General features: G+C 55.4%; 1 protein-coding gene across 1 annotated transcript in view; it reads right to left on the reverse strand.

Annotated features, from left to right (window-relative positions):
• msraa (methionine sulfoxide reductase Aa) overlaps positions 1-13,759 on the reverse strand; it is a 23,040-nt gene extending 9,281 nt beyond the window's left edge. The window contains exons 1-3 of the mRNA XM_084440393.1: positions 13,600-13,759; positions 6,754-6,822; positions 1,093-1,212 (exon numbers count right to left, since the gene is read on the reverse strand). Coding sequence (XP_084296519.1) covers positions 1,093-1,212; positions 6,754-6,822; positions 13,600-13,735 — 325 coding nt within the window. The 5' untranslated portion in view covers positions 13,736-13,759. The remainder of the gene's footprint in view (positions 1-1,092; positions 1,213-6,753; positions 6,823-13,599) is intronic.
• Positions 13,760-13,978: the final 219 nt, after the last annotated feature.

Below are 13,978 nucleotides of genomic sequence, written 5' to 3' on the forward strand. Positions count from 1 at the left end.
GGTCATTAACACCAGCAGAGCTGAGAGAGACAAGTCATTAACACCAGCAGAGCTGAGAGAGACAGGTCATTAACACTAGCAGAGCTCAGAGAGACAGGTTATTAACACCAGCAGAGCTGAGAGAGACAGGTCATTAACACCAGCAGAGCTGAGAGAGACAAGTCATTAACACCAGCAGAGCTGAGAGAGACAGGTCATTAACACTAGCAGAGCTCAGAGAGACAGGTTATTAACACCAGCAGAGCTGAGAGAGACAGGTCATTAACACCAGCAGAGCTGAGAGAGACAGGTCATTAACACCAGCTAGAGCTGAGAGAGACAGGTCATTAACACCAGCTAGAGCTGAGAGAGACAGGTCATTAACACCAGCTAGAGCTGAGAGAGACAGGTCATTAACACCAGCAGAGCTGAGAGAGACAGGTCATTAACACCAGCTAGAGCAAGAGAGAGAGACAGGTTATTAACACCAGCTAGAGCAAGAGAGAGAGACAGGTTATTAACACCAGCTAGAGCTGAGAGAGACAGGTTATTAACACCAGCTAGAGCTGAGAGAGACAGGTCATTAACACCAGCTAGAGCTGAGAGAGACAGGTCATTAACACCAGCTAGAGCAAGAGAGAGAGACAGGTCATTAACACTAGCAGAGCTGAGAGAGACAGGTCGTTAACACCAGCAGAGCTGAGAGAGACAGGTCATTAACACCAGCTAGAGCTGAGAGAGACAGGTCATTAACACCAGCTAGAGCAAGAGAGAGAGACAGGTTATTAACAAATAAAATAACATAAAATAAAAATGTCTTTATAGAAATACCAGCTACCTCTATAGAAACTAGTTTCATGTCTGGGGCCTCTGGATAACACTGGGGTTAGGGTTAGGGTTAGGGGCCTCTGGATAACACTGGGGTTAGGGTTAGGGTTAGGGACCTCTGGATAACACTGGGGTTAGGGTTAGGGTTAGGGACCTCTGGATAACACTGGGGTTAGGGTTAGGGTTAGGGACCTCTGGATAACACTGCATGCTCTGTCCAGACATCAAGTACTGTATGTGAATGTCTCAGCGTGAGGTACAGCAGAGGTCAGAGGTGAGTCCTACCTGTGCAGACCTCCTCGTATGAGGGGTTGGGGGTGAGGCCTCCAGAGTAGCCCACCTGGGTGGAGTACACCCCCATCTGCCTCCAGAACCTCCTCTCTGCCCCCCAGAAACAGCCCATCCCTGGAACACAGGACACAACGGTCACAGACATGGACAGGTGGAAGCAGTGGATGGATGAAGCCTCCCCCACATCCTCCTCCTCATCTCTCCATCCTCCTCCTCATCCCTCCATCCTCCTCCTCATCCCTCCATCCTCCTCCTCATCTCTCCATCCTCCTCCTCATCTCTCCATCCTCCTCCACACCCCCATCCTCCTCCACATTCCTCCATCCTCCTCCACATTCCTCCATCCTCCCCCACATCCTCCTCCTCATCTCTCCATCCTCCTCCTCATCTCTCCATCCTCCTCCTCATCTCTCCATCCTCCTCCACATTCCTCCATCCTCCTCCACATTCCTCCATCCTCCCCCACATCCTCCTCCTCATCTCTCCATCCTCCTCCTCATCCCTCCATCCTCCTCATCTCTCCATCCTCCTCCTCATCTCTCCATCCTCCTCCTCATCCCTCCATCCTCCTCCTCATCTCTCCATCCTCCTCCTCATCTCTCCATCCTCCTCCTCATCTCTCCATCCTCCTCATCTCTCCATCCTCCTCCACACCCCCATCCTCCTCCACATTCCTCCATCCTCCTCCACATCCTTCCATCCTCATCTCTCCATCCTCCTCCACACCCCCATCCTCCTCCACATTCCTCCATCCTCCCCCACATCCTCCTCCTCATCTCTCCATCCTCCTCCTCATCCCTCCATCCTCCTCCTCCTCATCTCTCCATCCTCCTCATCTCTCCATCCTCCTCCTCATCTCTCCATCCACCTCCACACCCCATCCTCCTCATCTCTCCATCCTCCTCCACACCCCCATCCTCCTCCACATTCCTCCATCCTCCTCCACATCCCCCATCCACCTCATCTCTCCTTCCTCCTCCTCATCCTTCCATCCTCATCTCTCCATCCTCCTCCTCATCTCTCCATCCACCTCCACACCCCATCCTCATCTCTCTATCCTCCTCAACATCTCTCCATCCTCATCTCTCCATCCTCCTCCACACCCCATCCTCCTCATCTCTCTATCCTCCCCCACATCCCCTCATCCTTCCCTACCCCTACCCTCCATCCTCCCCCACATCCCCTCATCCTTCCCTACCCCTAACCTCCATTCTCCCCCACATCCCCTCATCCTTCCCTACCCCTAACCTCCATCCTCCCCCACATCCCCTCATCCTTCCCTACCCCCAACCTCCATCCTCCCCCACATCCCCTCATCCTTCCCTACCCCTAACCATCCTCCCCCACATCCCCTCATCCTTCCCTACCCCTAACCTCCATCCTCCCCCACATCCCCTCATCCTTCCCTACCCCTAACCTCCATTCTCCCCCACATCCCCTCATCCTTCCCTCCCCCTACCCTCCATCCTCCCTCACATCCCCTCATCCTTCCCTACCCCTACCCTCCATCCTCCCTCACATCCCCTCATCCTTCCCTACCCCTAACCTCCATCCTCCCTCACATCCCCTCATCCTTCCCTACCCCTAACCTCCATCCTCCCCCACATCCTTCCCTACCCCTAACCTCCATCCTCCCCCACATCCCCTCATCCTTCCCTACCCCCAACCTCCATCCTCCCTCACATCCCCTCATCCTTCCCTACCCCTACCCTCCATTCTCCCCCACATCCCCTCATCCTTCCCTACCCTCCATCCTCCCTCACATCCCCTCATCCTTCCCTACCCCTAACCTCCATCCTCCCCCACATCCCCTCATCCTTCCCTACCCCTAACCTCCATCCTCCCTCACATCCCCTCATCCTTCCCTACCCCTACCCTCCATCCTCCCCCACATCCCCTCATCCTTCCCTACCCCCAACCTCCATCCTCCCTCACATCCCCTCATCCTTCCCTACCCCTAACCTCCATCCTCCCTCACATCCCCTCATCCTTCCCTAACCCTAACCTCCATCCTCCCTCACATCCCCTCATCCTTCCCTAACCCTAACCTCCATCACATCCCCTCATCCTTCCCTACCCCCAACCTCCATCCTCCCTCACATCCCCTCATCCTTCCCTACCCCTAACCTCCATCCTCCCTCACATCCCCTCATCCTTCCCTACCCCTAACCTCCATCCTCCCCCACATCCCCTCATCCTTCCCTACCCCTAACCTCCATCCTCCCCCACATCCCCTCATCCTTCCCTACCCCTACCCTCCATCCTCCCCCACATCCCCTCATCCTTCCCTACCCCTAACCTCCATCCTCCCTCACATCCCCTCATCCTTCCCTACCCCTAACCTCCATCCTCCCCCACATCCCCTCATCCTTCCCTACCCCTAACCTCCATCACATCCCCTCATCCTTCCCTACCCTCCATCCTCCCCCACATCCCCTCATCCTTCCCTACCCCTAACCTCCATCACATCCCCTCATCCTTCCCTACCCCTAACCTCCATCCTCCCTCACATCCCCTCATCCTTCCCTACCCCTAACCTCCATCCTCCCTCACATCCCCTCATCCTTCCCTACCCCTAACCTCCATCCTCCCTCACATCCCCTCATCCTTCCCTACCCCTAACCTCCATCCTCCCCCACATCCCCTCATCCTTCCCTACCCCTACCCTCCATCCTCCCCCACATCCCCTCATCCTTCCCTACCCCTAACCTCCATCCTCCCTCACATCCCCTCATCCTTCCCTACCCCTAACCTCCATCCTCCCCCACATCCCCTCATCCTTCCCTACCCCTAACCTCCATCCTCCCCCACATCCCCTCATCCTTCCCTACCCCTACCCTCCCCCACATCCCCTCATCCTTCCCTACCCCTAACCTCCATCCTCCCCCACATCCCCTCATCCTTCCCTACCCCTAACCTCCATCCTCCCCCACATCCCCTCATCCTTCCCTACCCCTAACCTCCATCCTCCCCCACATCCCCTCATCCTTCCCTACCCCTAACCTCCATCCTCCCTCACATCCCCTCATCCTTCCCTACCCCTACCCTCCATCCTCCCCTCATCCTTCCCTACCCCCAACCTCCATCCTCCCCCACATCCCCTCATCCTTCCCTACCCCTAACCTCCATCACATCCCCTCATCCTTCCCTACCCCTACCCTCCATCCTCCCCCACATCCCCTCATCCTTCCCTACCCCTACCCTCCATCCTCCCTCACATCCCCTCATCCTTCCCTACCCCTAACCTCCATCACATCCCCTCATCCTTCCCTACCCCTAACCTCCATCCTCCCCCACATCCCCTCATCCTTCCCTACCCCTAACCTCCATTCTCCCCCACATCCCCTCATCCTTCCCTACCCCTACCCTCCATCCTCCCCCACATCCCCTCATCCTTCCCTACCCCTAACCTCCATCCTCCCCCACATCCCCTCATCCTTCCCTACCCCTAACCTCCATCTGCTCCTCCCTTCCTTATCTAACTCCTAGTGTGCTCCTGCCTTGTGCAATACAATCCTATATACAGTGCATCTGAAAAGTATTCATATCCCTTCACTTTTTCCACATTACAACCTTATTAAAAATGGATTACATTACTTCCCCCCCAAAAGTCTCAAAACACTCAAAAATGAGCTTAGTGGCATCCTATTTCCCCTGATCATCCTTGAGATGTTTCTACAGCTTGATTGGAGTCCACCTGTGATCAATTCAAGAGTCCACCTGTGATCAATTCAAGAGTCCACCTGTGATCAATTCAAGAGTCCACCTGTGATCAATTCAAGAGTCCACCTGTGATCAATTCAAGAGTCCACCTGTGATCAATTCAAGTGATTGGACATGAAACCATGAAGTCAAAGGAATTGTCTGTAGACCTCCGAGACAGGATTGTATAAACATTGTGACATAAAAGAGGTCAGTGTCAGGGGAAAACAGGCAAGCTGAAATGAGAGAGTGTGGCAGATAGAGACGGCCTAGCACTCGAAGGCTTGTCTGTAGAGGTGCGTCTTTAGCTGCCCTTTAAAACTGTCCACAGACGCAGCAGCTCTCAGATCCTGTGGGAGCGCGTTCCACAGTCTAGGAGCCACAACCCCAAAGGTCCCATCCCCCTTTGTCTTTAGCCGCGTCCGAGGCACTGTCAGGAGCCCCTGGTCAGATGATCTCAAGATCCGGCTGGAGGTGTGGTGGGGGATGAGGTCACAGATGTAGCTGGGGGCTAGTCCCTGGATGGCTTTGAAGGTGAAGAGCAACACCTTGAACTGTATTCTAAAAGAGACAGGTAGCCAGTGCAGGGCGGCGAGTATGGGTGTCATGTGACAAGACTTTTTTGACCTGGTAAGTAATCTGGCAGCTGCATTTTGGACAAGTTGAAGATGATCAATGGATGACTGATTGAGACATGTGAACAGAGAATCAAGTATCATGTCTGGAGGAAACCAGGCACTACTCATTACCTGGCTATCACCATCCCTACAGTGAAGCATGCTGGTATCATTACCTGGATAACACCATCCCTACAGTGAAGCATGCTGGTATCATTACCTGGCTAACACCATCCCTACAGTGAAGCATGCTGGTATCATTACCTGGATAACACCATCCCTACAGTGAAGCATGCTGGTATCATTACCTGGATAACACCATCCCTACAGTGAAGCATGCTGGTATCATTACCTGGATAACACCATCCCTACAGTGAAGCATGCTGGTGGTAGCATCATGCTGTGGGGATGTTTTTCAGTGGCAGGAACTGGGAGACCAGTCAGGATCGAGAGAAAGATGAATGCAGCAATATACAGAGAGATCCTTGATGAAAACTTGCTTCAGAGCGCTCTGGACCTCAGACTGGGGTGAAGGTTCACCTTCCAACAGGACAACGATAAGCACAGAGCCAAGAGAACAAAGGAGTGGCTTCAGGACAAATCTGTGAATGTCCTTGAGTGGCCCAGCCAGAGTCCAGACTTGAACCCAATTTAACATCTCTGGAGGGATCTGAAAATGGCTGTGCACCGACTCTCCCCATCAAACCTGATGGAGCTTGAGAGGATCTGCAAAGAAGACCAAAAATAGGTGTGCCAAGTTTGTAGCATCATACTCAAGAAGACTTGAGGCTGTAATTGCTGCCAAAGGTGTTTCAACAAAGTATTGAGTAAAGAGTGTGAATACATACAGTACAGTATGTAATAAATTTGCAAAAATGTCTAAAAAACATTTTTCACTTTGTCATTATGGGGTATTATGTGTAGAATTTTGAGAGAAAAAAAAAGTCATCAATTTTGGAATAAAGCTGTAAATGTAATGACAAAATGTGAAAAAAGTGAAGGGATATGAATACTTTCCAGAGGCACTGTACAATACAATCAAAAGTAATGTATAAAATAATGGGCACACGGGCCTTGCTGATGAGGCCGGTTGCAGTTGGGAAGAAGGTTAGGGTTAAGGGTTAGGGTTAGGGTTCTGGCCCTGATGGACCGCAGCCTCCTGCCAGAGGGGAGTGGTTCAAAGAGTTTGTGTCCCTCTCTTCCCTGCCATCCCCTCCTGTATCTTCTCTTCCTTCTCACAATCTCTCCATCGCTCACCTCTACCTCTCCACCTCCCCTGCCCATCTTCCCTTAACTCCCTCCACACTGCCCCCCCCCGCCCCACACACACACTCACCAAATATGGCCATCTGCACTCCTTCTGGGAACGGTGGCAAAGTCCTGTTGCTGTTGACATCATGCTTGGCTAAGACACACAGGGGGAGAGAAAAGGGCTGTTAATGACCCTAACCCTAACCCTAACCCAGCACAGGTTATTCTTATGCACTTACACAAACCTGTACAGCACAGATGGACCCCAACACAAAGAGAGCCGCAAGCAAATGTGTGTGAATAAAGTGCAGAGGAACAGAATCCCTTAGTGACTGGTGTGTAGAAATACAGCAGCCTCCTTCTCATGTGAGAATTGAGTCTTCGCAGAGTTTTCACATCCAGTCTGAACCCAGTGTTAGGCTCAGGAGTGAAAAATTCCCTCCATTCATTGTCAATGGGGGGGATTGAAATTGCCATATCTTGACATAGGAAGGTCACAGAGACACAGGGGTTTGACTGGCATAAAGCTCTCAACCAAACAAATGCAGCAATCCAAACATAACTAACCCTGCTTGCACGCATGTGTAGCCTGTACAGAGGCACCCATGCATTCATGGTTGGGGGTCTGTGCTCTCCGAACACCCTTTCTAGTAAATTATTTGTACCAAGAAGAACCATGTGAATAGAGAACAGAATGAGACCCAGGATGGAACCCTGTGGGACGCCACAGGAGAGACCAGCTGGACCCTAACTAACCCTCCCCACAGGAGAGACCAGCTGGACCCTAACTAACCCTCCCCACAGGAGAGACCAGCTGGACCCTAACTAACCCTCCCCACAGGAGAGACCAGCTGGACCCTAACTAACCCTCCCCACAGGAGAGACCAGCTGGACCCTAACTAACCCTCCCCACAGGAGAGACCAGCTGGACCCTAACTAACCCTCCCCACAGGAGAGACCAGCTGGACCCTAACTAACCCTCCCCACAGGAGAGACCAGCTGGACCCTCACTAACCCTCCCCACAGGAGAGACCAGCTGGACCCTAACTAACCCTCCCCACAGGAGAGACCAGCTGGACCCTAACTAACCCTCCCCACAGGAGAGACCAGCTGGACCCTAACTAACCCTCCCCACAGGAGAGACCAGCTGGACCCTAACTAACCCTCCCCACAGGAGAGACCAGCTGGACCCTAACTAACCCTCCCCACAGGAGAGACCAGCTGGACCCTCACTAACCCTCCCCACAGGAGAGACCAGCTGGACCCTCACTAACCCTCCCCACAGGAGAGACCAGCTGGACCCTAACTAACCCTCCCCACAGGAGAGACCAGCTGGACCCTAACTAACCCTCCCCACAGGAGAGACCAGCTGGACCCTAACTAACCCTCCCCACAGGAGAGACCAGCTGGACCCTAACTAACCCTCCCCACAGGAGAGACCAGCTGGACCCTAACTAACCCTCCCCACAGGAGAGACCAGCTGGACCCTCACTAACCCTCCCCACAGGAGAGACCAGCTGGACCCTCACTAACCCTCCCCACAGGAGAGACCAGCTGGACCCTCACTAACCCTCCCCACAGGAGAGACCAGCTGGACCCTCACTAACCCTCCCCACAGGAGAGACCAGCTGGACCCTAACTAACCCTCCCCACAGGAGAGACCAGCTGGACCCTCACTAACCCTCCCCACAGGAGAGACCAGCTGGACCCTCACTAACCCTCCCCACAGGAGAGACCAGCTGGACCCTCACTAACCCTCCCCACAGGAGAGACCAGCTGGACCCTCACTAACCCTCCCCACAGGAGAGACCAGCTGGACCCTCACTAACCCTCCCCACAGGAGAGACCAGCTGGACCCTCACTAACCCTCCCCACAGGAGAGACCAGCTGGACCCTAACTAACCCTCCCCACAGGAGAGACCAGCTGGACCCTAACTAACCCTCCCCACAGGAGAGACCAGCTGGACCCTCACTAACCCTCCCCACAGGAGAGACCAGCTGGACCCTCACTAACCCTCCCCACAGGAGAGACCAGCTGGACCCTCACTAACCCTCCCCACAGGAGAGACCAGCTGGACCCTCACTAACCCTCCCCACAGGAGAGACCAGCTGGACCCTCACTAACCCTCCCCACAGGAGAGACCAGCTGGACCCTCACTAACCCTCCCCACAGGAGAGACCAGCTGGACCCTCACTAACCCTCCCCACAGGAGAGACCAGCTGGACCCTCACTAACCCTCCCCACAGGAGAGACCAGCTGGACCCTAACTAACCCTCCCCACAGGAGAGACCAGCTGGACCCTCACTAACCCTCCCCACAGGAGAGACCAGCTGGACCCTCACTAACCCTCCCCACAGGAGAGACCAGCTGGACCCTCACTAACCCTCCCCACAGGAGAGACCAGCTGGACCCTCACTAACCCTCCCCACAGGAGAGACCAGCTGGACCCTCACTAACCCTCCCCACAGGAGAGACCAGCTGGACCCTCACTAACCCTCCCCACAGGAGAGACCAGCTGGACCCTAACTAACCCTCCCCACAGGAGAGACCAGCTGGACCCTCACTAACCCTCCCCACAGGAGAGACCAGCTGGACCCTCACTAACCCTCCCCACAGGAGAGACCAGCTGGACCCTAACTAACCCTCCCCACAGGAGAGACCAGCTGGACCCTAACTAACCCTCCCCACAGGAGAGACCAGCTGGACCCTAACTAACCCTCCCCACAGGAGAGACCAGCTGGACCCTAACTAACCCTCCCCACAGGAGAGACCATCTGGACCCTCACTAACCCTCCCCACAGGAGAGACCAGCTGGACCCTAACTAACCCTCCCCACAGGAGAGACCAGCTGGACCCTCACTAACCCTCCCCACAGGAGAGACCAGCTGGACCCTAACTAACCCTCCCCACAGGAGAGACCATCTGGACCCTCACTAACCCTCCCCACAGGAGAGACCATCTGGACCCTAACTAACCCTCCCCACAGGAGGGACCAGCTGGACCCTAACTAACCCTCCCCACAGGAGGGACCAGCTGGACCCTAACTAACCCTCCCCACAGGAGAGACTAGCTGGACCCTCACTAACCCTCCCCACAGGAGAGACCAGCTGGACCCTAACTAACCCTCCCCACAGGAGAGACCAGCTGGACCCTAACTAACCCTCCCCACAGGAGAGACCAGCTGGACCCTCACTAACCCTCCCCACAGGAGAGACCAGCTGGACCCTCACTAACCCTCCCCACAGGAGAGACCAGCTGGACCCTCACTAACCCTCCCCACAGGAGAGACCAGCTGGACCCTCACTAACCCTCCCCACAGGAGAGACCAGCTGGACCCTCACTAACCCTCCCCACAGGAGAGACCAGCTGGACCCTAACTAACCCTCCCCACAGGAGAGACCAGCTGGACCCTAACTAACCCTCCCCACAGGAGAGACCAGCTGGACCCTCACTAACCCTCCCCACAGGAGAGACCAGCTGGACCCTCACTAACCCTCCCCACAGGAGAGACCAGCTGGACCCTCACTAACCCTCCCCACAGGAGAGACCAGCTGGACCCTCACTAACCCTCCCCACAGGAGAGACCAGCTGGACCCTCACTAACCCTCCCCACAGGAGAGACCAGCTGGACCCTCACTAACCCTCCCCACAGGAGAGACCAGCTGGACCCTCACTAACCCTCCCCACAGGAGAGACCAGCTGGACCCTCACTAACCCTCCCCACAGGAGAGACCAGCTGGACCCTAACTAACCCTCCCCACAGGAGAGACCAGCTGGACCCTCACTAACCCTCCCCACAGGAGAGACCAGCTGGACCCTCACTAACCCTCCCCACAGGAGAGACCAGCTGGACCCTCACTAACCCTCCCCACAGGAGAGACCAGCTGGACCCTCACTAACCCTCCCCACAGGAGAGACCAGCTGGACCCTCACTAACCCTCCCCACAGGAGAGACCAGCTGGACCCTCACTAACCCTCCCCACAGGAGAGACCAGCTGGACCCTAACTAACCCTCCCCACAGGAGAGACCAGCTGGACCCTCACTAACCCTCCCCACAGGAGAGACCAGCTGGACCCTCACTAACCCTCCCCACAGGAGAGACCAGCTGGACCCTAACTAACCCTCCCCACAGGAGAGACCAGCTGGACCCTAACTAACCCTCCCCACAGGAGAGACCAGCTGGACCCTAACTAACCCTCCCCACAGGAGAGACCAGCTGGACCCTAACTAACCCTCCCCACAGGAGAGACCATCTGGACCCTCACTAACCCTCCCCACAGGAGAGACCAGCTGGACCCTAACTAACCCTCCCCACAGGAGAGACCAGCTGGACCCTCACTAACCCTCCCCACAGGAGAGACCAGCTGGACCCTAACTAACCCTCCCCACAGGAGAGACCATCTGGACCCTCACTAACCCTCCCCACAGGAGAGACCATCTGGACCCTAACTAACCCTCCCCACAGGAGGGACCAGCTGGACCCTAACTAACCCTCCCCACAGGAGAGACCAGCTGGACCCTAACTAACCCTCCCCACAGGAGAGACCAGCTGGACCCTAACTAACCCTCCCCACAGGAGAGACCAGCTGGACCCTAACTAACCCTCCCCACAGGAGAGACTAGCTGGACCCTCACTAACCCTCCCCACAGGAGAGACCAGCTGGACCCTAACTAACCCTCCCCACAGGAGAGACCAGCTGGACCCTAACTAACCCTCCCCACAGGAGAGACCAGCTGGACCCTCACTAACCCTCCCCACAGGAGAGACCAGCTGGACCCTCACTAACCCTCCCCACAGGAGAGACCAGCTGGACCCTCACTAACCCTCCCCACAGGAGAGACCAGCTGGACCCTAACTAACCCTCCCCACAGGAGAGACCAGCTGGACCCTCACTAACCCTCCCCACAGGAGAGACCAGCTGGACCCTAACTAACCCTCCCCACAGGAGAGACCAGCTGGACCCTAACTAACCCTCCCCACAGGAGAGACCAGCTGGACCCTCACTAACCCTCCCCACAGGAGAGACCAGCTGGACCCTCACTAACCCTCCCCACAGGAGAGACCAGCTGGACCCTCACTAACCCTCCCCACAGGAGAGACCAGCTGGACCCTCACTAACCCTCCCCACAGGAGAGACCAGCTGGACCCTCACTAACCCTCCCCACAGGAGAGACCAGCTGGACCCTCACTAACCCTCCCCACAGGAGAGACCAGCTGGACCCTCACTAACCCTCCCCACAGGAGAGACCAGCTGGACCCTCACTAACCCTCCCCACAGGAGAGACCAGCTGGACCCTCACTAACCCTCCCCACAGGAGAGACCAGCTGGACCCTCACTAACCCTCCCCACAGGAGAGACCAGCTGGACCCTAACTAACCCTCCCCACAGGAGAGACCAGCTGGACCCTAACTAACCCTCCCCACAGGAGAGACCAGCTGGACCCTAACTAACCCTCCCCACAGGAGAGACCAGCTGGACCCTCACTAACCCTCCCCACAGGAGAGACCAGCTGGACCCTCACTAACCCTCCCCACAGGAGAGACCAGCTGGACCCTAACTAACCCTCCCCACAGGAGAGACCAGCTGGACCCTAACTAACCCTCCCCACAGGAGAGACCAGCTGGACCCTAACTAACCCTCCCCACAGGAGAGACCAGCTGGACCCTAACTAACCCTCCCCACAGGAGGGACCAGCTGGACCCTCACTAACCCTCCCCACAGGAGAGACCAGCTGGACCCTAACTAACCCTCCCCACAGGAGAGACCAGCTGGACCCTAACTAACCCTCCCCACAGGAGAGACCAGCTGGACCCTCACTAACCCTCCCCACAGGAGAGACCAGCTGGACCCTCACTAACCCTCCCCACAGGAGAGACCAGCTGGACCCTCACTAACCCTCCCCACAGGAGAGACCAGCTGGACCCTCACTAACCCTCCCCACAGGAGAGACCAGCTGGACCCTCACTAACCCTCCCCACAGGAGAGACCAGCTGGACCCTCACTAACCCTCCCCACAGGAGAGACCAGCTGGACCCTCACTAACCCTCCCCACAGGAGAGACCAGCTGGACCCTAACTAACCCTCCCCACAGGAGAGACCAGCTGGACCCTCACTAACCCTCCCCACAGGAGAGACCAGCTGGACCCTCACTAACCCTCCCCACAGGAGAGACCAGCTGGACCCTAACTAACCCTCCCCACAGGAGAGACCAGCTGGACCCTAACTAACCCTCCCCACAGGAGAGACCAGCTGGACCCTCACTAACCCTCCCCAGGGTATATTGGCTGACCCATCCCATGCTCTACATGCCGTTTTTAGCTGTGTTTTTGGTCATTATCCTGTTGGAGGACCCATGACCTGCGACTGAGACCAAGCTTTCTGACACTGGGCCCAACCCTAACCCAACCCTAACCCAACCCTAACCCAACCCAACCCAACCCTAACCCTAACCCAACCCTAACCCAACCCAACCCTAACCCAACCCAACCCTAACCCAGCACATCACGCTCCAGAATGCCTTGTTAGTTTTGAGATTACATTGTACCCTCCTGCACAGATTTAAGACACCCTGTGCTAGATACAGCAAAGCATCCCCAGAACATAACCAAGTCTCCTCCATGTTACACAGTAGGTACAGTGTTCTTTTCTTTGTATGCTTCATTTTTGCATCTGTGAACACAGAGATGATGTGACTTGCCTAAAAGCTCCAGTTTTGTCTCATCTGTCCAAAGGAAATTCTCCCAGAAGCTTTGTGGCTGGTCAATATGCATTTTGGCAAATTCCATATTGTCCATATACTGAGCACTGGTATATGAACCAGAGTACACTGCTTGGTCATGCTGCCTGGTCGCGAATAGATAACGCTTTAGCCAAATGCGACATGCTGTCGATACAACAGAGGCTGACAAAGATGTCTCATAGCCCTACCTGATACTTTCAAACTCTCTCTTCTTCCGGGGAGAGCGGTTTCAGGAGTCGGCAGCTGAGTTTTGGAAGACATGTCTCCCATTCTGATATGGGAGAAATGACGCCAGATCAAACGGAGGCGAGTCGTAGTGACCATTGAGCTCGGCTGGCGGCAATGAGACTCTTCCTGGTGGAGCTGCACGCTAGGCTACATAATAACATTGCGCAACATTACGTTGGGCCATTAACTTGTTATACAAGCAAAGAGTATGGAATGCCAAGAGGCGACACTTAGGTTAATTTTTGACACCCGCCTGAAGAGGGTGCTCATGTAGCGTTTCCGCCATTATGGATGTCAACACTGCCGAATTCATCCCGTCAGGTCAACATGAAGACCATT

The sequence above is a fragment of the Borostomias antarcticus genome, assembly GCF_949987555.1.
Source record: "Borostomias antarcticus genome assembly, chromosome: 6".
In the NCBI taxonomy this organism is placed as follows: Eukaryota; Metazoa; Chordata; class Actinopteri; order Stomiiformes; family Stomiidae; genus Borostomias; species Borostomias antarcticus.